At 42.8% G+C, this 27,277-nt stretch overlaps 1 protein-coding gene across 8 annotated transcripts in view; it reads right to left on the reverse strand.

Annotated features, from left to right (window-relative positions):
- ESRRG (estrogen related receptor gamma) overlaps positions 1-27,277 on the reverse strand; it is a 1,085,823-nt gene that overhangs the window by 146,692 nt on the left and 911,854 nt on the right. For all 8 annotated transcript variants that reach the window (XM_085612926.1, XM_085612927.1, XM_085612931.1 and 5 more), the window contains one exon: positions 10,456-10,572. In XM_085612926.1, the coding sequence (XP_085469052.1) occupies positions 10,456-10,572 (117 nt within the window). The remainder of the gene's footprint in view (positions 1-10,455; positions 10,573-27,277) is intronic.

A 27,277-nucleotide genomic window follows, 5' to 3' on the forward strand; every position in this document is an offset into this window, starting at 1 on the left:
GTTATGGTCAGTATGATGAGGGAGCAGGCGTCTGGGCTCAGGTCCACCATGGGCAGTCAGGCAAAGGAAGGCCCAGGGGCCACCAGTTTGCCCCGTTCCATCATACGTAGAGAACAGAGTTTAAGAACTTGAGTATTAACATGTCCTCTAGGGGAATGGCACTATGGTGTTGTGCTTTAATTGTATTCACATCTCATCTAGTTTGTGTTATTCCATTCAAAGCAACGTTGCAAGGTTTATTCTGATCTCCACTCTGCGTAATACGTATTTTTTATTTCGTTCTTTCATATCATGCCTTCGGTGTCCTATTTTCTTCAACAAGAACCGAAGCCATGCTGATATCCTGAAAATTTGGTACAGATACGGTCCTCGTGGACAAATGACATCTCTTTTTTAGACACTTCCTTCCAGGAAGTGCACCCTTAAAGGACTGAAGGACAAAGCGTTCTGATTGGTCAACAAAACAAATATAAATAAATCAGGAAAAGTGGACAGGGCTGGAACCCAATATCAATATTCAAATTGCCCCTTTGGCTATGTGCAATTGTATCTTAACCTAACATAACAAATCCTTCTGAAAATTTCTGTCCCCCCTAAGAGCATTCTTCCGCCAGATCCTTTTTCGATCCAGACGACTAGTGCTCAGCGCACAAGGGAGGCTGCCTCCCCAGCCTCAAATATGCAGGTGTCTACCTAACCGGAAAAGGAAAAACGATGATGCACAACAGTCCGCGTTCCTTCTCCAGATGTAGAGCAGGACCCCCTTTATATTAAATTCAAGCACTTTGCGACAAATGGCGGTGCCATATTGATATATGTGTGCATGGGTGGCAGGGAGCAGGAAGGAAAGGCTGCTATTTGTCTGAGGGCTCATGGGAAAAGATGCCACATCAAACGCGCCCCGACATCCTTCAAGCCTGTCTCCGCCTTCCCTTATCAATTACACCGCTGTCACCACACCTCCAGACCAGAAGCAATACTGCTGCATTTTCGCACAAAGCAATATTTTGCTAGGTTCAGCTACCGTAAAATATAAAAGGAATAAATACGTTTTCAGTACACTAAACATGTCCAGGTTCTGTGTCTAGTGGCATTAAAAAAAATAATGATCTCAAATATTAACCAAATATTACTGGGTTTTTGCTGTTAGAATAATGACACTTTCATGCATGTACAGTTAAATATCTTTAACAGGAAGGCCCTTTACTCTAAAATTACTAATATTTATTGCAATGACAATAATCGACCATTTATTAGTCAGTTACAGTATTTCTCATTCAATGTCCAGTTTCATTCCTGTGTAAGATTGCCTTCTTAGAGGTCTTGTTCAAATTGTGAAGGTAACAATTTAACTCGATGATTGCGCCAAATATCTAATATTGTAATTTAGCTTAAGTCAACTTTATATGATAACATGATGCAAAAACTTCCTTATCGTTTTATTATCAGTGTTTCTAGTTTGTTTCACGACAGACAGCAGCAGAGAGCGCTCATAACGTTTAGAGGCCTGTTAAAAGTCATTAGGGTATATATTTGGCAAGTTTAATCTTCACAGACAGAAGTAAATTTACTGTTTATGGGATTTTGACATTAATATTGCGGAACACTCGAGATTCTCAGGTCCATGTGTTAATAGTAGTTCATCCACTCCTAAGCTTATTTGCTTTGCATTCTGGGACTTGTAGCCCTGTTCCACACATCTGGGAAACATAAGAGCTCTGTGCGTGTGTTTTTTCCTGATTGAAGTATTGACTGCTCTGGAGCAAAGAGTCACTTTCTGAAATTACTAAATGCGCACATTGTCTTAGGGCGCTCCTAGGTGCCGATTCCATGGCGCCTGGTGTTGCCACCCTTGACATTAGTGGACGTGAGAGCTCCAGTCCTGTTTTAAGGGGTAAGTTTGCACGCCCAGTAAAACTACATTTGACCCAGAGCAGGGAAGGAGGGATCAGGCACAGCCATGTCACGACATAACGCCAAGGTTTCTTCACAAAGCGGGACCATGTGATGCTCCCCACAGCCACGGGAGAGTCTGGCTGATTCTGGACACTCCCGACACCCCCAAATCACCCATTCCACAACCCCCAGTTCCTTATGCTCCACTTTGCCTTGTGCTCAAACAAATTGTGAATTAGAGTGGTCAATTCTCTGGAATTGGGGATTACCATTTGGCAAAGGAACAGGTAATACTGGGTCTGTATAGTTATTTCCCATTGTGTGGACTTAAACTCAAAATTGCATGGTGAGCAGGTAACATTCGGAACACGTAACTCGTACCCCAGTAATACCAGCCTCCATGCACTGTGCAACTCATAATTGGCTCTTATATCAACACCATTCAGGGCAAGCTCTTTTTTTGTAAGCTGACTAGTGTTTACAGGCTGTACAAGCCAGAATTGTTTTCTGATTTTCCTGTGATAAATTCTATAATATTAAGTAACAAACATGTGGTGGTCAACCGTGCCTGTTGATGCCAGAGATTTCCTGGCTGCAGTAGTAGGGATCAGTGTAAGGGTGCAGATAAATGGTTAAGACAGTTAAGAGCTTTTATACCTCTGTACTTCACCTGACTAATTCTCCATGTGCTGCCGTTGAAGTTATTTCATGTGGGCTTGTCCTGTGCATTATCTTTGCTAGTATTCTGTGGCATACATGCTTGCATTCTGCTCCATAAACTCAGTGTGGCAGCATTATGGACTCGCGCTTCAGTGGAAGAAGCTGGTAGTCAGAGACCCACAATGCGGAGTGCTCCAGTACCAATATATTTGTACAATAAGCCATTTTCATTATCTGACTTGCCTCTGTAATCCTCTTTAGGTCTCAGTTCACTTCAGCTTCTCCTTATTCTTTGAACTCAGCACAGACGGCTAATGAGTTTTGAAATGTTTCGGCTCCCTGAAGCATTTAACTCGTTTCTACAGCTTCACCAGGGAATGACGAGGGTGAACAATATTTAGATCATGTCCTATTTGAGTGGCAACAGGCACTTTTCTAAAATCCATATTTATAAGCGGCAAGTGAAACAATCAGCAGTTACCTCACATTTTCTCCATTATGATCGTTTTTATTTCTAAATCCAGTTGTCCACCCCAAAAGGCTTAATCAGCGTCACTCCACAATTGTATTATAGCCAGTCATTAATAGGACAGGGGAAAGAAATTCAGTAGGTTTCAGATTTTTGTTACTAATTAACAAGTCTGATTAGTATTTAACAAAGATTTTCTTGTCTGTGGGAAAGACTTAACTTTTTAAAACCATATTGTAATAATAATTCCTGAAAACACAGCTCATTATTGTACATTGTCTCTTATTGCTTTCACGTGTGCTTTAAAAAAATCCGAACAGAAATCCCAATATATTCTATTTCCTTTGGAAATCTGTTTGTGCCAATGAACATGATTCTGAAGTCTGAGAGCTGCTCCTTGATACAGCATACATATATGTGTTTTCCGGTATTATCATGAGATAATTGCCCCCTTGAGGTGGGGCGGAGCTGAAGGAAAGGGCTCCTAACAATGCGGAAGTACATTTGTCGCAGCTATAGTTCTCTCATTGTTCATTGACACTATTAAAACGCATTGCCTTAAAAACCAGAAATGTGAAAATAATTTTAATTGCCACTACTGAAGACATTCTCATAATTGAAACATCTTTTTAGAGTATGTTGGGATGTGGTGAGAAACACCACAGGGCTCCTTAGGCTTTTCCCATCCCTCTTGCTGCAACTTATATACCAGTTAATGGCACAAATGATGCCCTATATGAAGGGAGGTAGCAGCTTTGGGGAGGAGCCTTCGGGGAGATTTACTCATGCGCCAAATATCCAAGGGAAGCAGAAATGACAACACACATCCTTTGACACGGTACAACATTACAGGAGTGACAACTAGTCCCACACTTTGCGATTCAATAGCCTCCACTTTTCTGGTGATAAGTTAGGGAAGGACATGGAGTGACAACTACAGAAAGTAAGCAGCTCTCAGAGCCCAGTTTACATTCTCTTCTTATGGCTGCCTTCATGACCCAAGATTAGAGGTACACAGAGTAGTTCAAGGGGTATGTTATGTTATGTTACTGCGATTTGTATAGCACAACAGCTGCCCCAGCAAAGGGGCGTCCCGGCGCTGACAGCAGAACAGCTAACACAGAGGGAGAGGGAGGCTACATGGCGGGGAACAGGTACGTTTTAATGGCTTTCCTGAAAGCCAAGTAGTTAGTGTGGCTCCTGATGTGGATGGGTAGTGAATTCCAGAGGTGGGCTGCCCTGCTGCGGAAGGAGCGGCCTCCTGCCCGCACTCTCCGAAATCTAGGGACCCTCACCCGGTGCTGGCCAAGTGAGCGGAGCTGGCGAGTGGGGACATAGGGGGTGACTATCCAAGGGAGACTAGTGGTAACAGCTAGTACTCTAGGTGACAACTAAATAACATCTATGAATTATACGTTCTCAATATGCTTAAAAATTGCTTTATTAATGTGAGCATCAAGAGCTGTCACCCCCCACACAGGTCCCAGAAATGTCACCCTCTCTCCATCGCCCCCTGGGACACTGTCATTGAATTACAGCGGCAGCAGAAGATGCACTTGCCAGTGTGTCTGATGACCTGTGTAAGGTATCATTCAGTCACAGTGGCCTCTAGTGGAGGCACAGGGAAGAACATTAATTGACAAGCAGCAAGACATTATCATACATTAATGACCACTGCCCTGCATAGTTTACAAATGAGAAAGGAACTTGTGCATGTCCAACTAACAAACAGCACAGCGTAACCCATCTCTTAGTAAGTCAAAAAACTATGAAACTGAAATGCTCACTGTTCAACCACACCTGTTTACAGCATGAATGTAATTGAAAAAAAAGTCTTTCAAATCTATCTCTTTGTGCATTAGGAGCAGGTCATGTCAAAGATTGTTCAGCGTAAGCAGACAATTCTGCGTGCCAGGCACTTTTCTAAATTTACAAAGATATTCATTGGCACCTGGTTCCAAAGTGATGCGAGGTTCCTTTCGCCAGAGCTGTTGAAACCTGATTTTATTTTCTGGATCCGCAACTATTTTTTTGTAACTTGATTTAGCCTGTCAATTTGGGGCCATGCTGTGCCATCCACATGTAGCGACTGCTGCGACAATGGGGGAGGCTGTAGCAGCAAATGCTATTATAGCCTGGAAATTGAATTGAACAGGTTTACATTTGAATAGATTTTCAGCATCATGATCCCTCGCATGCGGGACGCGGGTGACATTTGCAGCACTTTTAAGATGCGGGCTCCTTATTCGGTGCTGCGTGGCCGGCTGGACGACGTCTGAGAGACTTTGTGTATCTAAGCTGAGATTGGATAGACTTAGCTGCATTTACAAGAGGATTTGCAGGAGCCAAACGTTGTGGAGAGAGCTGAAAATGTGTAACTGGTTGATATGCCCACTGCTGCCAGCCACAGTAAGATGAAAGCTCCAACAAGAATCACAGTTCCAAAACCCTCACTCCCCATTTAACTTTGGGATTGAAAAAAACCCTATGAACTGCTCAACTTGGTAATGTGGAACACTTCAACATGTACCATACCAGCTCAAAGAAAAAATAATTCATATTCATAGGGCAGGTGGAGAATACCCTATTAAGTGGAAACTCACCAAGAGATCATACAGGCAATCAGACGTTTGCCAGGCTGGCCACATGGGCAATAAAGGGTCATTAAACTTGGAAAAAGAGGCAACCATTGGCTTTGGTGCTTGACAGGGTGTTTGGAACAAAGGCCCATATGTGCCGACCCCATAGACAGAATGGGCAAAACCTCCTTTGATGCTTCCGGCCCAAAAAAGTGCAGTCACACCCCAGTGTCAGATAGTGAACATGGTTATGTTGTGAATGACAGCAAAGAATAGGGTAGTAGATAAGGTTGCTTATAATTCTTGCTGACCTGTTCTTATGTTCTAATGCAAACAGTTATGGGCAGCATTGCAACCACAGCATTGTAATTCTAACAAAACTGAGTCTAGCCTTTGTGAATCTTTTTTTTAAGTTGAACCAGAATTCTGGCCGTGATTTGGGAGCTCCCAGCATCTCCAAGTGTACGCTGAGCAAACTAAGGATCTGTGAAATATGGAACGTCTCTGAAATGATCACTCTTACTTCAAGGATGCTCAGATGTACCTCTTTGCATCCGAAACATGGAAATCAATGAAGACATGCAGCCCGCGGCGGCCCACTCGACTAATGGCAGACGGAGTAAATTCATTTGAACATCTGAACCAAAACAGCATTGCAGGCGGAGAGTGGTTTAAGGCTGTGGACATGTCTGCTGTAACCACTAACAATGACATTTCGGCATATAATCCAAATGTGAAGAACATTATCGGTCTATTCCTATTGCTCCTAGCACCTGCATTGCATTCCATGAAATCTGACCCTCTTAAATTCCTCAAATACCTCCTCAAACCCACAGATTACAATGAAAGAGTCACCACTATGTGACCGTCTCAAAATAAAGCTTTTGTTGTTTAATTCTAACTTGATCACAAAATTGAATTTTGTGTTCCTATAAAGTAAACCAACCCATCCATCTCAGTAACACAATTAGTCTGGCTGCATCTTCTCCTCCCGCGAGCCATAGGCGTGCCTGATTTTTCCATTTAGGATGAATATTTAATGCAAAGATTTTTTTAATTTCCCAGTTGACATATGGTGGGGAAAGAGTCATTTGTAGTATATTTCTGAAATGCTGTAAGTTTTTTAGGTTCTTCTTGGATGCTGTTTTGATTTCCTGTAAGTTGATTACTCATTCTTCCCAATTTCCGTAACCACCCGCGCGCTCAAGTTGAGCTGATAAATTAGTTCATGATCCAGAAGAACAGGTTTTGGATCAAATGCAGCAAAGCAGCCATCGCTTTTTCACCTTGGAAGTAGTGAGTGACCTTTCAATTGGGGATCTATATGCCTGCATGTAAAACACAACCACATTCATGTGGAGCAAGGGCGTGTGGGTGGTGTATGTCGTGCTAGCGGTACTTGGTAGATCTAATAAACCATTTGTGTTTGCTGTTTGTGATTTCATCACCAGTAAAAAGCTGTCCGTGTTCTTTGAATTTGTAGACGAAAACTGTGGGAGCTTGATGATAGCACCATATTGTCGCTCTGGTGTATTTTGCCAGTCGTATTTCAATACAAATTTTCTGGCACTAATTAAAATATTGCTTAATGAGTTTACTGCCGACAAATTCATAGACCAGATGCAAAAAAAATGGTGCAGCTGACGTGGCATGCAAAAATACCTCAAAGTGCTCTGAAGACAGGTCACACCGGCACCCTGAGACCACCTACCCCATTTCGGAGCCCGCAATTACACTTTTTCATAATAGAAAACGCACTTCCGACAGATGACGAATTTCAATTGCATGGGACTTCCTGCCATCCAAACAGTTTTGAACCTGATGTACAAAACACTTTCTGCACACTCAAACCCTGGGGTTCACAACTCCACAGGATTTGAGACTGCAAAGGAGTGTTTTGCATTGTTTCAAATCCCCTTTGCAAGTCAGAAAAGTCCTTTACGCTCCCAGAAGGGATACTGTGAGTTATTCTGAATCACAATTCAGATGGGATGTGAAAAGTATTGTCCCCATCTAATTGTGAGTCATAATGACTGGTATACGTGGCTTGTGATGCCAATTACAGTTTCAAACCATTGGGATGTTACTGACTCCCAAGAGGAGCTGGGAATGGATTCGCAAAGGGGACGCTATGCCGAGGGGCAGGCTCCCTTTTGGGAATAGAGTCAGGTGGCCTCGTGGGGATCTAGCAGTGGTTAAGAGGAACACTGCTTGCTCCCGAGGATGTCTTCCCCAGTGGTAAACATTAGTTTATAAGCAGAATCTGTTCCTTCAGTGGACACAGGTTGCTTCTTCGGTGTCTGATAAGCTCTGCAGGCATCATCACTGCATTCTCAGACAATTTTAGTGGGTAACAGAGACCATGCTCATTAAAGTTCATCAGCCAGGTTATTTTGCCACTCTCTGTGGATGGGCATTTTGTAGAGTGACCTATTAGTACATATGTTGCATCGTAAAATGACAGGAAGGTCGCAAAAGTCACAGTGTGCATGTGCACCCACTTTGTGCGACCTGTACAGACGGGCGAGCCACTGAAAGCTCGAACCAGGCTCGAGCCTGAAGTCTGGCTCAGCTCGAAGTCCTGTTGGAACCTTGAGCCCATAACGAGCCGAGCTTTCATGTGGCTTCTGCCCTCTACCTCTACCCAGGCTGTGGCATTCCTGTGAGAGCTGGTGGCTGGGGAACCAGGTTCGAGTCTCTTTGTCACCCCAACCACTTCTGATTCTGGGCACTTCACTCAATTTCTCACTGCCCATAAACAATGCATGTGACCTTGTGTAATGTAACTGGTGCTCATGTAAAGCACTCAGCTTTCGGGTCAAGGTCGCACTGCATTTAAAACTCAAGTAAATTAACCATGAGGTATAAACAAGCTCATTTCCTGGCTGAAGTGAAACCAGAAAACCTGGATAATCGTGTCTTCCCTGCTTAAATTTGTGATTTTAAGCAAATATTTAATTTCACCTCAACTCTTTTTTCTTCATTATCGCGTATGAAAGCACTTTCCAATATGTGAGTTCAGACTGCCAGTTGTACAACACTGTCACTTCTGATAGGTACTGCTCAGTGCAGTGCTACCTTATTAAAGGTAAAGCTTCCATGTGTTAAAGGAGTGCACTCTCTTGAATGGTGAAGAGACTTTACCATATTGTACGTGATGTTTGTTGAATGATTTACATGCAGCTGCGGCTGCTGTAGGTAAGAGCGGTGGGGCCAGGTGAGGGGGGATTTCGAGAGACGACTACGAGGGGAAATTAATTATTTATTTAATTTCCCCTTCTGGTCGCCTATTGAAATCCCCCCCTCACCTGGCCCCGCCGCCCCACCGCTCTTACCTGCAGCGGCCGTGGCTGTTTACATAACAAATATTTTCAGGGCTCGGCTCATGCACGGCCTCGTAGATCCGACCCAGACCATTGGCTCGGCTCTCCCTGTTAATTTGCTGTCTCGCTCACCTCTAGCTACCTGTCTGTCCATACATCAGGCTCTTTGTCCAATACTCCAAGGATGCTGGTCCATAATGCGTTCTCATCCACTTGACATTACAAAATGGGATCTATGGTGAGTCTTCAAAACTGCATTACCATGGGAACTTAAAAAGTAGCAAAATATGGTATTGCTCTGCAGTTAGAACCCGGTGACAATGCATATGAAAGATTCATGATGTTAACATTATTAAATAAAGTCATAAGACATTTACATATTCTGCTTTCCTCTGGTTGCTTTCGAAATCATGGGTTACAGATCTCCTGTGAGCTCGTGTAAGGAATGCATTCTCATGTTTACGGGTGTATAAGCGTTGGCCGATAAAGTGCCTAGTAGCTGTTCCACGGACGGTACATTAAGGCTCCTGGACTAAGTGCACACATCAAATATTAGTCTGCAGCAGTGTCCCTACACATGGCATGCAGCATCCAGTCGTCACCCAGTAGAGTCATTTCATGCGTGAGAATTATATGGTGGTGCGAGGGCGGTACACGGCGATTGGTCTCCTCTTCTACAGCCTATCACTACGCAGCTGTAGCGCGCCAGTCTTTAGTGTTATATTAGATAGCTCCTTGATCATGTCCCAGTGAGAGACACTTTGCTGGGTTGTGCCTGATAGTTCCTTTTCTTGGGGTGCAATTGATTTATTCCTGATTTCTTGTGAAATGAAGGTGCGGGAATACATTGCTAGATTCATTTGTAATTTAAATTTTATGGATTTTCTTTGTTACTTAATATTCAGCTTTCCCCAAACAGGAGTTATCTGGAATCAATAGGGTGGCTTCAGAATCCAGGAAAGGCAAAGCTGTCAATGAGTAAAGGACCTGGATAATGAAAGCATTAAAGGGGAATTTTCAGAAAAGGGGCAGAACGCAAAACCCAACCTTTTATTTGTCTTCTACAAAAGGTCTAAGCTAATTGCGTGCACTATAGTCAAAGCACTTACCGAATTGTTCATCTGTGAGTTCACACATGCTCCACGCTCCAAGCTATGGGTTTTTTCAAGACACTCACAGTCCGCTTGTGTGTATATGCATTTGTGTGCATGTCCGACTGATTGTCTCTAAAGAAATGTGTGTTGTCTGTCCGCGTGAGCGTGTGTTTTGTGCCTTTGTTGGTATGTGTGTGTGATTGTGTGTCTCTCTGAGCTTGTTTGTGTGCCTGTCTATGTGTAGGTACGTTTTCATGTTTTCATGTATGTGTGAATCTATGTATATGTGTCTCTGTTTGTAATTATGTGTGTTTGTGTGTGTATGATTATGTGCCTGTGTCTGGATATGTGTATGCAGTGTGTTTGGGTGTGTTTACTTCTGCAGAGATGTGTGTGTGTGTGTATTTGTGGATATATCTATATAGGTGGCTTACCTTCTTTGAGCATGCCAACTTTTAGGCACTTCATGAAGCGGCAGGCCTGGCAGGACTTGCGCCGGCGCTTGGTGATTTCGCACTCATTCGTGGCCGGGCAGCTGTATTCTATGTTACCTGCAGTAGATGGGGAAGGAAGGAAAATCAAAGAACCCACAATGAATAGGTATTGTCACAAGAACAGCTTTAACACAATCACTGAGATGCAGCGGATCAGTCCGCTCAGGCACTGCGATGGCGCGCCACATGGCTAATCCACAGGGAAACCTACGCGCAGGCACTGTGTGAAGAAAGCTAGGGCGCTAAAGCAAGTGGGACTGGTTCCTACAAGGCAAATTATTGCAGAAGATTGCACAGGCTTCACGCTGTTGCTGCTGGGAAGTGGAAAGACAATACCACTTGCCTAGTTGCAATTCTAAATGTCTTTATCTTAATGAGCAAAATCTTTTAAGCCCTGTTTTTAATTTCAAGGTAGCTTAATAACTTAAGACTACTTAAAACAACAAGTTATTTTGCCTTACTTAGTTGGGAGAACCTCATATTTGCATATAATATTTGAAATTGAAAAACAATGGACTATCTCCCTGCTTTGACTGCAATATTATTAGATACATAGAGATTACTCGTGAGTATTTCCCTGCAAGGGAACTGTTTTCTGTTTCCAGCCCTTTCCTCTTTTCCAACATCCCTTTCTGACGATGGGAGGGGGGTCACAAGACAGGACAGGTCTATGCAGAGGCTGAACTTTTGCATAAAGCATTTTCCACCCCCAGCACTGTCATATTCTCCCTCAAAGGCCGTGCTTTACTTCCTAACCCTTTCCCCCTGTGATTAAGTGCATTAGTATCTTAATGAAAATGCATTCTGTTTATTGGCCCCCTGGGAAATGGGAGGTCATCGCAGCAAATGCATAAATTGTCATCAGAGACAGTCCGAGCATAATTGCAATCTCGCTCTCGCGTGTTCGCCGCTCCCAGGGTCCGGCCGCGCCTCCACCCCCCCTCCAAGAAACATGCGCGCAGCCTGGTAATTAGCATAGAGTCTGCCTGGGACCTGGGCATTGATGAAATATTTCAGAGTTAATCACACTTTGTAAACACTGATTTATATTGACTAGCTTTCTCCAGACTGATGCCTCCTCATTAAATATCACATTAGCGGATTGCAGCCTAGCACAAAGACTAAAACGCTCAGCAGCGGCTAATTCACCAGGAAGTAATACTTAAGGCACTTATATCTATTGAAAATGGGTTAAGTGTTTATGATAAAGAGGTCTGGCTGGTGTAACTTAGGCTAGATAAACCCATCAGAAAATCTCCCACTAAATTAGCGTTGCATCCTAGCACGTTTAGAGCAATAAAATAGATGTACTTTACAGCCACATAAGAGGCTCGGGGAGGGGTCGCGCGAAGCATATATCAGCCTGGATATGCTCACTATTTGTCCACACAACAAGGGTCTGTGAGGTAGCAGAACTGTACATACCTCACACTTTGGGACCTCAACAACCTAATATGGGCTCCTTGGCATTATGGACAGTGGTTTAAATAGAAATACAGAAGTTGTGGTACTCTTTGTTCAGGGTACCTATTTGCTCCCGAGAAGTGCTGGTACTCTCCTATTAAATGTATTGCAGCAGAGCTGAGAAGTGCTGGTACTCTCCTATTAAATGTATTGCAGCAGAGCTGAGAAGTGCTGGTACTCTCCTATTAAATGTATTGCAGCAGAGTTGAGAAGTGCTGGTACTCTCCTATTAAATGGGTTGCAGCAGAGCTGAGAAGTACCGTACTCTCATATTAAATGTATTGCAGCAGAGCTGAGAAGTACTGGTACTCTCCCTTTCAAATTTAAAAAGTCCAGGTACTGAGTACTGGACAGTACCTGCCCAATTAAAGCACTGGCTATGGAAAGGCATCTTCAAGTAACTGCGCCTGTATGGGCTGCCACTGCCTGCATGATGGGTGATTCCACTGTACAGGAAGTGCAGATGTGTGTGTTTACTCTTCCTCCATGGAGATTGCCATAACTGTACAGATTGGAACCTCGCTTTACTGGAGTCCACTAAAGTCCTGATGGACCTTAGACGCTCAGGCATAAAATCAGAAGGCTGGTTCCGAGCCTACGTATAGCGTGAGACCTCCACCGGAAACAATGGGCAACAGAGAGGTCTGTTGAAATCAGACGCATTCCTACATTGGACAAACATTACAAGACAAGCAAGCCTCGGTGCTGCAGAAGTCCTTCATCTATGTTTAGTGAAAGGAATGGCCCACGAGGCTCAGGGGCAAGTCTGGGGTGAAACTCAATAACACGTCATGGTGACAAAAATAATAAATTAATTTAAGAAAATACTGGACAGCGGTTAAAGGCAAGTTCTTCCTGTAATGTAGACAGCAAACTGAAGACCAACTAATGTTTTGTGTTGTCAAGAGTAAACAGGAACACAGCAACTTTCTCTTAAGTGTGTGTCTTTTTCCTGCATATGCCTGCATGCCCCCTCAATCTTTTTCCTCTTTCAGATACCTGCTTTCTGACCTTTCGAAGTTTAGTATTCATGTTTTCTGGCATGCCTTAGTCACATCTTAGCCTAAGACAATTTCTTCTCTTTCTCTGTCTATAATCTGTGCTTTTTATTTTTATGAACAGGAGACCATCTTCATACCCTAATGTGATCATTAGATCTCTATGTATAAATTCAAGCCAATAGGTTTTCTCCTCGATTTTGTGTTAATCTTAGTCCCCAGGCTGTGAGTGGTTATAGGTGGTATAGAACAATCTTGCTTTGATGTTGGAGGTGGTAGATTTTAGGTGTTTTAAAATTGCATGCATATCATTCAGATTGCTAAAGACAGCTTGAGAACACACACATTCAAAATAGAACATGGTAGATTCCCCAGAAATTCATAAACAAAAAATATTTATATATGGGCAGATCAATCAGCTCAGGCCGACAACCTTTTGAAGTCGGTGGGGCCCACAAACCACACATCAAAAGCCACTGAAGTGCATAAGCAGAAGAGAACACTTGTAACAAGTATGTTCATATCCAGTAATTGCAGCCTCCATTATGCGCCTTGAGTCTTCTGCTGATTATCAGGCAACACAATCAGTGATTTTATACGGGTAGGGTATTTTCAAAACTCTGCTAGGGCAGGTCAATGGAAAAGGCAAATATCGGAGTAGGGGCGGGGGGTATCTCAAAGAACAGAACATTACCTTAAAACAAATAGACTAGAAATATAGAAGTTTCAACACCCTTAAACACCCACTTGCTTCTACTTGTTTTCTGCCTTAAAAACATCACACAGCCTGTATTTATAGTGCAGTGACACAACACTGTAGGGAAAAGCACAAATTTATAAGGGATAAAGTACCCCTTGCTGAATATTATAAGGATATTGCACATTAACGAGGAGTTCCACTACCATAAAGAGGAACGAGGCTGAAGGTGGAGTTCCTTTATAAAGTTATTCAATTTCGATGTGGCTTGCAATATACTTATATCATGTACACCAGGGAGTATTTTATCCCATATAATACATAGTCACACAATCGCCTTTACCACAGACCACTGAAAACCTTGTTGCGTAGCTCTTTCATTTTAAAGAGTGAGCATGTTTTCAAACATGTAGAATAAATATAAAACCTTTAGTGCAACATTTAACACATAAAAAACATTTTTTAGATATTTATTGCAAACAGTTATGAGAAACAGTTCTATACAAGTCATTTAAAAAAAAAAAGCATCAGTAGCTCAGAACATGTAGAAACATTACTGCTTTTCTCTATCTAAAGAAAGCAATAAATAATTATATCCTCTCGGCTTGTCATTGTAAGCTACTAAAATAGATCATAAGACAAAAAAGCAACTTTCCTTTTGTTGCTTTAAACAGCTGCTTTAAATATGCTCCATGACCTGACCTGCCTTTCACCTCTCTACCTGCTCTGGCAGCAGGCATTGTGACACCCGAAGTTGACTCTCCTAACCTTCTAGTAGTCAAGTTCTGATGATCTGCGACTTAATGCATCACAAGCAGCCGACTATAAGATTATAAAGAAATTAGTGACTGCCGTTTATACAGGGATTACAGAATCCCATGTATTATATCTTGATGACACCCTCCTACTTGTGTGCTTTTGTACAATCAACAGTTGAGGTGAACTCTGTCACTGGGCTCTCTTCACTCAATTTTAACTAGCCCGGATCCTCAGCCTCTTGGCAGTCTCAGCTACTAATGCCCTCATTAACTAAACTAAAGACTTGTTCAATCTACTACTTTCAGTTTTGTTGGCTCTTTTCCTGCTCAGCTCTCTATCACTTGCAACGAGGCTCTCTGCCAATTTTTTTCTCTTATTTTCCTAATTCACCATCTCAACCCAATTTAGAATGTTCTCATAGTGTGATGCCACCATTCTGGTTTCTTGGCTGTCAGCAAACAATCACCGTCCCTTATGGAGTTTGGAACTGTTGGACATGTAGGTTTACTTTTTGCATATATGGTTGCTAAGGGCTTTCTCAAGTACCACTGCCCACCCATGCCTAAATAGTATAATAATCCCCAGTGAAGTGCAATAAATGCCAACGGAGGGCAAGCGACTGCATTTTCCATTCAATTGTTTTTGTTCATACGTTTTTGATTATTTTATCGTCATTTATCTGGCCATGTTTTATTTTTCTAACATATGTTGGGTTTAAAATTACTTAAAGGTTGTATCTTTATTTATTTATTTTTTTAAATCTGATTTCTTTCCATCCATCTCCCACACAGCGGGCAAAGGGCAGACGCCCCTTAGAATCTCGCCCTATTAAGTGACAGCTGAATTGCATGAGACTGACGAGTCAATACATTATACATCCTTAATTAGTGGTCATTCAAAAACACACTGCCCTCAAAGAAACAGCAAAAGACCCATCTATTAGGAGAGGTAGGAGTTAAAACATTTTTACATAATATATTCCCGTAATGTAAAAATTGCTTTTGCAATGGTGCACTGTATTCTGAAAAGTACATAGAAACACAACTCTAGTTCAGGGTGTTGTGCTCCAAGGTTTGCACTAAAATATCTACTCCTATAAAGCAAGAACCCAATTAATGCTTTTTTGCAATTTTAGATAGCACAAACCTGGCCCAAGTCACTGCTTTACAATAGACCAGACTATGGTATATATTTTTCTTTAGGCGCAGCGAGATAAAAAGATTTGCCCAGAAGCACAGGATATTGAACTCGGAACAGGATTTGAACCTGGCTCCCCCTATTCCAAGATCAGCAGCTCTAGCCACTAGGCCACAATTATTGAATGCTGGGGATGTCTCATCGCAAGGCCTAGAGCAGTAGACCTGCCGCCCCTCTGGTATCTGTTCCAAGGATTGAAAATGTACCTAGATCACTGCACACCATGAAGAAAGTCCAGCTCATGACTTTGAGGCATGCATCTTTGTGGTGACAACAGTACTGAGAATGGCTTTGCCGTATGCCGTACGGAATCTATAACTTATGGAAGGTTTTATTGCGCGACAATAGATTTCCTTAAGCGGCACCACGGGAAGGAGGCCTTCGCGTATTTCACCAAGGACAATGCAGGCGAGAGAGGGAGCCCTCACTCTTTCTGCTCGCGCTCATTTTGGGATTGTATTCATCCTCAGTGACATTTTGGGGAAGATGAACTGTTGCTTCGAGCACTTAACACCTCCATAAATAAAGCTAAGCAGGTCCCTGAAGTGCGAGCCTGACAAAAAGTGGAGAGAAAGCCTTTCAGAGCAGGGATCCGTAGGTAGAAGGCAAGAGAGGAGGGGCGAGGAAAGCTTTAATCAATCCTTGTGATCAGTAAGGCCTGACTTGAATATGGCTCCTGAATTATATAAGGAATAATGCCTTTGTGCTCGTGCACCAGAATTCCTGTATTGGTGCCTCCCTTTTCCCAGGGGTCAGCTATCGCTTACGTCCCAAGTAGTTTGCGCTGGGAAACAGCTCTTCTCGCTATCCTATAAACTGTATTGAAAATGCAATTATATAGTGCCTACTACCTCTTGTAAGGCTGGTGAATTTGTATAAATTTGATTGGTGTAGATTGTTTGATAGCCAGGCACTTTGTACATCAGTGACATTGTTTTTTTAGAATCCGCAAATTAATCAAAAAGGAGAAAAAAAATAAGCAACTGAGTGCTACGGACATTTCTTTGGTGTAATTCTCCTCAACAGAAAAACAAGGTGAATAAAAACACTTAAAAATAATATTTGAACTGAATTCTTCTAGATGGTAACGGCGTGTTGGCAGACAGATCTACAGAATATTTCTGGATGCACAACCATTGATTGCGTACTGCCAACTCGGATTTGCACAAATGTTGCAATTTTCTAACACGATTTGTTTAAGGGCATCATACATACAAATGTGGCCAAAAACGGTGTCAAAATGTGCACCATTTGAACTTTGGCTCAAACGCAGAATGTTTTGGATTGAAGAACTGTATATAAGGGAAACGCCCTCAGCTCTATATGTGCAGCACATGCTAAAGACTTATTTATGCTGCTAATCAATGTTGATTATCCTGACAGGCTAGGTGGCAGAGCAGCCCAGCGCTTAGAACATGTTCAATAATATAAGTATAGTGTTGTCAGTGAAGCCATTTTCACATATACATTTCATATTATTTCCACAAGAAATAGATGGCCTTTTGTACATCTTCCTTAAGTGCAAACCATAAGGATTTGTCATGTGAGGATTTACTTAGTCCAGGGGTTGTATAGATTTACAACTATCCGAACATCGCCAACCAGCCATCCGATTGGCCAATCCAAACAGATAATGAACAAATGCTACTGGATGACAAAAAACAGCATCCTATGAGAAATAAAAGTCAACCATTTCCGGACTACTTGAACGGTTTGCCTCCGCCAAGCGTGGGTGGGGCCTTCGAGAACAAGATTCCTTGAAGTCTGCCGAAAGCTATGCGGGGCTCCTGTCATAAGTCGCGGGACTGTTTTCATTTGTCACAGAGTAGTGCATAAAAAACATAGCACACATTTTTGAGTGACAAGAAAAAAGGGCCGTGAGCTCCTATTGTTTGTCTTTTAATAGAGGAACTGAGCAAACTGGGCAAAGTCAAGTTGTTGGAGTGGGTGGGTCCAGTCACAGTTCCAGTCTATACATCATGCAGTTTGATTGACTAGGCTGAAGGCACACTCCATGTGCAATAGTGGGAGCAATGGATCAGGGCAGGGATACAGACTCCCTTAAGATGCTCTTTCACTGTGGAGTTCAGGCGGTCCATACCACTGAAAATACGAGAAATGATGCGCGATGCAGGTGCATCCTGCATTTGAAATTCACAAGCATGCTACAAAAAAATGCTTATCTAGTGACAAAGGGAGTGCTGCTGGGCTTCCATCATCAATCAACAGCCCAAACCCCTTTAGTCTTAAGAACAGGACATCCAAAAAGTTTGATCCGAATACAGTTCATAAAGACAGTTAATGGGGCTAGGGATGCATACAGTGAGAAGAAGCCGAACTGGAAGACACATACAGGGCCAGAGTGGCTGTAGCGGGCGTCGGGCGTTAGCCCGGGAGGCTGAAAGGGTGGGCCCTGTTTTGGAGCGGTGCGGGCCGGTTTTGTTACTGGGGACTGGTTTTGCAGCGCAGCTAAAGCAGCAGTGTTGGGGGCTGGTTTTGTTAAGCAGCAGTGCTTCACGCTTGCTGCCCGGGGGTGGGGGCCAGTCCAACAAATTTGCCAGGGCTGCTTTGGGTTCCCATTTCGTCCCTGGATTCATCTGCTTATTCACATTCTTGTGCTAATAGCATTAGAGACCATAAAATATTCAATAACAAGAGTTATTGTCACCATCGTTGGACACCCTTGTACACCACGCCGGTGGCTTACGTCCATATATCAGGTGAGGGCTTAAAGGCTCCACTACAGCATTATTTTCTGTGGAACTGGTTAATTAGCCTTTGTACCGGCTCTGACCTAACCTAGGGGCCCACGCCACAAGCAAGGGCAGATATGGAGGACATGGGGCAACAAGAAGTGTTATTGAATGTCTCTTTGGTCAGCAATGGGGCAGAGGCTCACAGAACCTTCAGATATACTGTGTAAACGATGAGCAGGGTTAAACTTGGTTTGTTACAGTGCTTTAAACTATTTAAGTTATATCTATTCAGAAACTATACATTAATAAGCACTAGAAGAAAGAAGAACATCTCTTTAAATACTGTTTACATGGTTTGCTTGGGTGGAGACGGTCAAGTTGGGGGTTGTGGAATGGGCAGGCCTGATGCCAGCACCCACACTTAATACAAATGCGTGGTCTCTGAAAATCACTATACTTTTCCATTACCTCTTCACCCTATTTATAAACATTGGTCAAGTTTACTGTACGAGTAAATAACACGCGCTCGCAAACCAAGCACGATGACAATGTAGCAAAAGGAACCTGCCAAGTCGCAAACAGAGGCAACTTACTGTACTGGGGTGAATGTATGACATTGTTCTGCATTCTGTCCATCAATGGTTCGTTTTGCGCAAGTCGCAAACAGAGGCGCACTTCTATCGTACTGAAGTCGAATACTGGCAGTCCGGTGATTGCCAAGCGCACCCTAGAAGCTTCTTTTTTCAAGACATGTAAAATGCCATCCTGACAGTAGCTGCCAGCATAAGTTTAGTTTTATTTCCTTTCGATCTGTAAAACGTCTTCTTTGGACCAAAGAAAGCAGGAACTAAAATTACAAGTTAGTAGTTTTCCTGAAATAGTTGTTGCTATTACAGCACTTTCTGTAGATTTTCGATTTTTTCTATATTCTGATACAACCTGTTATGCTGGTTTTGAAGAACATGTTTCACATATTTCTAGTGAATTATCACACAGACAAGGTGGGATCCACCTGCCCAGTTTGGCAATGTTTTCTGGACCATCTGCATAGTTATCTGAACTCTAGGTAGGGAAAAGCCATTCCACATTGGAAACCTCATCCTAAAAAAAAGGACAATTACTTCCACTTTCCTCCCTTCGTTCATTCCCACTTTTCATTCATTAATCCTATTTAATAGAACTCTTCGGCCATTATTTATGGGGATTAGGTGTAGGGCAGCGCAGGAAGTCATCTACACCCTATGCCAAAGTAAAAGAGTAGGAATGCCCTGTATTTACACAATACAGTGCATTCCCGTTCTTTCTCCCTGTGCGGACACCATTTTGGCGGCCTAGCGCCAAAGCAGGCACCCGTGCACCATGGTGCAAGTGTGCCTGTGTTGTCAGTAGGATTGTTTTTGTGCATAAAACAATCCAAAGAGGCGTACTCCTCTTTTTATGTCTGCAGCCGAATACAGCAAGCGGAAAAATGAGGAGAAATAAAGTTACGCCTCTCCTCGGGAGGCGTAAGGATTTGGCGCTTCCCCAGGTTTACAGGATCTGTAAATCTGGGGCAGCATCAAAATCCATGGGTGTTGCGTTGGAAAATCCACTGCATCGTCCATGAAAGACTTCATGTGCGCAGAGTAAGGCAACGCAGCGATTTGCGCTGCCTTACCTTACTTCATATCTATGAGGCCATCCAAAGCCATGCATAGTGGCTTTGTGGCCTCAAATTGATATGATTTAGTAATCTGCGCCGAAGGAGCGTCACAAAAAGTGACGCTCCACCAGCACAGGATGCTCGTAAATAAGCCCCTATGTTTCTTAAAAGGAACACTTTGTGTTACCCAACAGTCCTCCTTCTAAAGTCCTTCGGAATTAAATTACGGCACAAAAATATTTAAGAAGTAGTTTGTAGTATCTCTATGACACCTGCATTTGCAACATGTGCATTGAAGCTCTTTAATAGAAGTGTTGTATGTTCTTCTGAAGTGAAAGCATGGTCCTTGCTTTCCAACTATGGAGTTAACTGATCATGGGATCACAAACAGGCAAACACTTGTTTATTAAAGATCTGAAAAGTGGGGCTCACCCTTTGTAAAGAATCTTGCGGCAAGCAAACCATAGCTGTGAATGAACTCAAACCACATACGGGGTCAGAGAGGCCCTAGAGTATATCAGGCCTCCTCCCAACCCCAGTGGCCCCCGGCAGTGGCAGCATCTGCCACCCCACAGACAACCGATATACTGCAATTCCCTTAGGCACCTATGTGATCCTGCACATGTTCCATAACATAAACATGTTCAGAGAGAAAGTGGATTCCCTCAAATGCTCCAGGCGCACCCTCTGCAGATGAGGTAATGCTAATGAATATGGGGGGCACTGAAGCAGTGTCTATGCATGCAGAATTACAGAAAGGATACCTGTGTCCTAATGTAACTTAACTGGTGCTATGTAAAGCGCTCTGATACCTGATTGGATTCGGGTCAAGTTTGCGCTATATAAAACTTTGCACAAAAACATTTTTTTTACAGCACCCTAATGGTATTTGCACAGACTGCCCTTTTTTGTAATAAAGTGGCCTAACGGCTAGAGTGGTCGACCTCAAAGCTGAGAAACCAGGTTCGAGTTTCGGGAGGGATGCTTAACATCCTGTGATTCTAGGCAAATCACTTAATCGCCCCGTGCATAAAAAAAAATGAATGTGTCCGTCTGTAACGCAACTGGTGCTCATGTAAAGCGCTCTGATACCTTCGGGTCGAGTCTGAGGTATATAAAATCTAAAAAAAGAAATGTCTCCTGATTGTTAGATTCAACAGCAATTCTCAAAGCAGAACGGACTAGCAATGCATTTGCTAACATCCCTGACCATCACTAAATGTTCCCAGCCTTCACATTACAAAATGTCACCCATATTTAACAGACAGTGCCTCCAGGAGGAGCACTATATGTTCCTAAAGAGCCTACAATTGGCCTTCCTTCATTATTTTACCATAAGTCTTTTATGATGGAAAGTATTCGCGAGCACCATTGGCCGTAATCGGATAGAGACAAGTGTTGGTGAGTTAAAATTAACCCAATTACTAAGTTTTCCCAGTACTGTCAGTCGGCGGCACACAGATTGCAGTGCGGCAGGAGCCAAGTCAACATGGCCGCTCAGCGTCCCAACACCCGCCTGACAAGAATGATAGAGCAATTTATAATTCCTGCTGGCTGGGTTTCAGGGGGAAAAAAACTGGGCCCTGATTACTTATTTCAAAGTCTTTTGTACAATTAGTTGGTAGGCAATATAATTTCCTCACTTATTCCTTAATAGAATCTTGCAGCGAGCGGACTGAAAAGAATAACAGAGAATATGCAAAACTCCTGCCTGGAGTGCCGGCGGATAATTTGTATGTTCCTTTCAGAAGCTTAATGGATTTTTACAGCTGGCAGTTAAAGGCCTGAATAATGTACATTAGTATGACGTTTCAAAATAAAAATATATGCCAGCTCCTTTCTCCCCACACACATCGTCAAACAGAAGTAATATATCTGTCGGAGGCGGCGAAGACGCGCCTATTCCTCTGCGCTGTTTTTTCGAGTCCTTTATGCTTTTCTATTAATTCCCTGTCATGTAGTGTAATATACTTTAGTCAAGGAGTGTTTATTTTAACCTCCATGCTGAGTATTTTCAGCGGATATTTAATGAATGCCCATGCTTTTTCCGTGTGGCACAATTATTTATTAATGGGTGTCTAGGGTAGCTGACCCTAAAGGAAGGAACATTCCTTCTCTTTTTAACAGCAGTGGTGTCTGCTGGGGCTCCTTACAGACATGGTGGTGTGAGACCATGCATCCTTGGCAGTAGTGTGATTGCTGCCTCTGTGTTCTTCCTCGCCAACTTCCCTACCTATGCGTTTCGTCATTTATTTTTGTGCATGGGAGTCTTCAGCAGTTCTGAAGTTCGAGCACAAGTTGGATTCCATTCTGGAAGAGAGGAGTCCATCTTCCTCATGCTGCTACATTGCCTTGTCGCTGACCTGGGCATGGACATAAATTAGGTGTAGTAAGGGGTAGCACTGGCTACCCCTGGATTGCTCTTTGGTACCACTGCCCTCGCTAGCCCTGGTCTCATGGGTCTAGAAGGCAGGGTTGTAACAAAATGTAACCAGGGCTCAAAGGCTGATATCTGTTTTCTATACTTCCGAATCTAAACAACTCCTTTAAGCTCTCAACAGCCAACAAGAGACTTTTGAGGTGCTAATTGCGGAACAATGGGGAGAATGGGGGATCAAAGCGTGTATGATGTCACTTCTACTAACCCTGGTCATTTAGTGAATGTACGTTCATTGCTCGATGAGCTGATGCTCCTGGTTAAGGTTTAGGTTCTATACATCTATCAGCTTCCAGGCCATTGAGTACCTGACCTTGCTGCTGAAAAATCAAAATCTTCAAATGTTGACAACTTGATTCATGGCCAAGAGTCAAGCACTACGCACGGGAAATAAAATAGGACTTAGAAAGCAGCCAACGGCACATCAATGGGACAATCTCTTGCAGGCCATTTCACATATTAATAAAAGTGATAATAAAAAACATGCATTTCAGAAATGCAGCTTACAGACAACACGTAGAGAGACAGTTCAAGACATACAGTTGGATTTATAAACAAATCATTGCAGATTGTACTGAAATATCACTACCTTGAGGGCCTATTACGTATCCCCAGATCCCTAGACAAAAGATTAATGAGGCCCTTAGCTGGCCCTCAACTTCCCAATGGAATGGCATACGATATTTGTTGAGTCAGAGTAACTAACCTCACCTGCATTGTTTTGATGAAAAAAGTTTGTTTGGAAATTATAAAAATTAAGGGAGTTGAGTGATTGTCAAACAGCAGAATTAATATTAGATTGAGCAAATATATCCAGTTGTGTGTGTATAAAGCAAATAACCCTAGAAACAGTTGCTATTGAATTACAAAAACCAAATAAGGATGAATTTAAAAAAAAACTTTCGTTCATGCGCAATGGTCTCCTGGAGGTAGTGCGGTACTTTCGGGTGCTAGGGGCCTACCATGTGAGGGTTCATGTGTAGGAGTCCTCTACTTTGAACAATCGCAGACATTCTTAGACACTATCATTCCAAACATATATATTGTTGCTAAAAGCTAAAATGGGGTGTAAAATCTTGAGTAATATGAATAAGTGGAGGTCAGCAATGGAGAAACAAGGTCTTGGTGGCCCAAGTACTAGTGACATAAATGATAAGAGCACCAGCAAAAAATGGCGAGGAGCCATTACATTTCTACAGTGACCCAGTTAACCAACTTTTATTCTGCCATCCCTCATCCAGGCACACTTCTATGCCAACAAAGTAATAATCACACTGGATTCAGGTACCCAACCACATTTGGGACATTGGGTAGGGACGGCTCAACCTGCTATCCATGAGGAGGAAGCCCACACTCCTAAATGCTTCATATGTCAGGCCTCAGCAAATGTCATGTGACGCTCAGCCCTCACACTCAATATTTGTGTTTTTCCATCAATGACTTATATCCATTTCTATGCCATAGACCATGCACCCAGGTGTACTGGTGTGTAGTTTGACACAGAACATCTCTCGATGATGCCATAAAACAACGAGAAGGACACATTGTAATTGGATTTACATAGCGCTTAATACCAATGACAATGCGCTGAAGCGCTTTATGGTGAATGGAACGCTACTCCAGACCCCTAGGTAAATTCCCCTAATCAGCTGAAATTAACATATTTGTATATGTAAAATCTTGGTTTTGGAAGTAGTTAAGATTCAAACCTGAATCAAAGAACCACTGTACATCAAGTCACTGTGTGAACACAGGATCATTTATGCAAAGAAGTGAACATGTATTTAATTATGTACATAAAGGCCTTCCTCGATGCAAACGATGTCAGGGCTATTGTAGAAAAAAGAGGACGAATGAGGGGCAGTGACAGAGTGAAATGTCGAAATAACATGGTTTGAAAGAAACACAAGTCAGACATGTGCCCCAAACAGATTCAAAAAAACTTCCTTTACATTGTTTTTGGAGAATTCAGGGAGCACTTTTAGAAAGATTTGTGGTAACTGGTATATTCGAAAGCTTTTGGGCCAGTAATATTGAGCAGCATCTATATATGTTTTTAAGACATCTTTCCAGATACAGTGGTTGTTAATCACTAGCAGGAATTGTGAGTTGTGTTAGGGGTGAATGGAGTATTTTAAGGCAGCCCAGTCCTTGTTAGGATGCAAAACCAGCCCCCAAAAGCACAGACCACTCTGGTAGTTTGGACCAGTCCTTTTGGGACTGCCAGATTGGCCAGTCCCAGCCTCTTGATTCTAATTATGCTTCCCAAAAAAGGAGGCAGTTAGGGGAGATGGCACAGGATAAGCAGCTTTTGAGGGAGCAGTGAACCTTCAGATTGTTTTTGACATATCTGTCTCCACCCGATGATTAAAGTACACCCTTCAAACTTGCTGTCCTTCAGGACAAAAATACATTTTCAGAAATTAATGATATTTCTAATTCTTTCCAGATGTCAATTGCAACATACTTGCTAGACTGAGATGTACCACGTGCAAGGAGAAGGGCTATATAACAATAGTAAAGGACTATGACAGTTTGAGAACCCTCCCTTTGCTGAAAAATGCATTAAAAATATAGTTACTGATGGTGTATATATTTTTTGCTGAGAATGCACAGTTGGTGTGCGTGGGGCCTTTTTTGGCTGTGCAAAGTGTGGAAATGTTCCCATTCCATCTCACTTTCTATGCTTTGAAGTGGTTTCCATTTCCTGTCCGGAGCTGGTTGAGGGTCTGCAGGCAGGCCGGCCCGAGATAATTGTAGGGCATCTTGGCGGACTTCGGTGGGCTTTGGGTGGGACCAGATCTGTCTGGAGGATGTGTTTTTTAAGCCCAGGGCTAGCATGAACCGCTGTCAAGGGCTGCTTGTCGAGTGGCCATAATGAAATGTTTTTATACTACTAATTGCTACACAAAGTGTCCCACATTTTGATCATATTTTACAAACTGGTGAGCTGTGAGCCTTCCGCTTCATAAACCTCTAGTTTTAAGTGAGAAGAGAAAAGCATTTCACCAAAAATTACATAAATATGTGAGATAAAGTCAAAACTTTCACTGATTACATCACTAAGCCGGAGGGGACAAGGAGCAGAACTGTGGGGGTGGGGAGAGATGGATACTTGATTTACTGGAGGAATGGGGTCAAAATGACATACGGCACCAGGGCTAAATGACTAGGAGCCAGGGAGGTCCCCTAAGCACCTTGGGGACCGCACACCTACACACCTGCTCAAGCGCCTGCATATCCTCTCAGTTGATTAGTGCACTGTACAAATCACCGTAACATAACACAACATGTATGGACTATAGCTATACTTCACATGAACAAACGATCCAGCACATTCGCTTCCACTGCCAAAAACTGAGACACTTTGGGACAGATTTATCATAGTTTTGCATTGCCCTTGCATCACACATGGTGTCGCAAGAGCAACGCAATACTAAAGTCAGATTTACCAAGCACATGGTCACTGCCTTGGGATACTCTGCCAGGGGCTCCGTGGGTGGAGCTTCTGTGTTTGTCATGCTTCCAACCATGGATTTTGGCGCATAACAAGCCTGGGACACCTGGGAAAGCATCAAAATGCTACGTCTTCCTGGGAGAGGCACAGCAAGGAGAAATATATTTTTTGTTTATATTTAAATGACATCACAAGCTGAGCTCAAAAGGGCAAGTCTTAAGAAGTTTTAAAAGGTAGGGCTGCTACTTTAATTAGATCTCTTTCCACCACGGAAACTCTTTTGAGTCACACCAGCACGCGGTGTCTTATGGATTGAGACAGGCAGGTGAGGGTTCTCTCTCAGGCACTGATGGGTTTAGGTGTCACGGGGTGTGAGATTTGCTGGAAGGCTGCCATCTTGGCAGGACCGCAGCGGCAGAAAGCAGGCTCCGGCATTGCCCTTGCTTTTCAGCTGCTATCGCACCTCCCAAATGAGCAAAGTCTATGGACCAGGAAGGTCTTGAAGCCAAAGAGCTTCTTCCATAGTGTGTTTTATCTTGCTGCAGGAAAACCCGGTGCCCGCGTCAACGATGGAGCCAGCCAGCGAAGAGGTAATCTAACTTCTAACCCCCAGTCGCGTGGAACAAAGACAAAACTTTTTTTAATCTTTCGCTTTATGAACCTGCTTATCTTAATTTACGTAGCTAGCGCCAGTTTTTGTTGATTAACATGCTGATTACAAAAATACATATTTGCCCGTTTGTGGATTACAAATCAGCCGACGTAGCTGGGCCTGCCAATGTGTAACAACTACAATAGAAAGTGTTCAGTCCACCTTCTCCAGAGATAAACCTGTAAGTGGTTTTAGAGGTCACAGGCAAATGAAGGCTAAACTGTACATTCTGCTCCCATTCTGTCTCACTAATGCTAAACGTTGCACCCAAATTTCAAGCAATAATGTAAAGTGTTGAGTTCATCCAGGAACTACGTGGAGAATCATGGAGGGGAAAGAATGGATTGAGTGAAAATTGCTAACTTTTGTTCTCTTGTGAACTTCTGTAAACTATGACTAACACTATGATTACTACCAATAGTTTACATATTTTTTTTGCATGTGGGTTTCACATCAAAATCCCTGCTTTTGTTAATCTGTTACATTATTTTGAGGAAAAACGCCAGGCAGTTTTAAATTCCTGAAAAACGTGTTTCAATGTTAGCCCTTGAGAAAACTAGTCCATGCGAGGCAATATTTCAAGTTCATGGTGAAAACCTGTTCCATGGCATGAATAAGGCAAAATCTGGAAAATCCAGGGACTACAGGTAGGACAATAATTAAGGTAAAACAAGACTTTACCAGTTTAATAAAAGGTTTGTACACCACTGATGAAAATCTGATTGATAGAGCTGAGATGGTTTAAGTACCAGTTGTAGAGTCT

Source organism: Triturus cristatus, chromosome 6 (assembly GCF_964204655.1).
Source record: "Triturus cristatus chromosome 6, aTriCri1.1, whole genome shotgun sequence".
NCBI classification, from domain to species: Eukaryota; Metazoa; Chordata; class Amphibia; order Caudata; family Salamandridae; genus Triturus; species Triturus cristatus.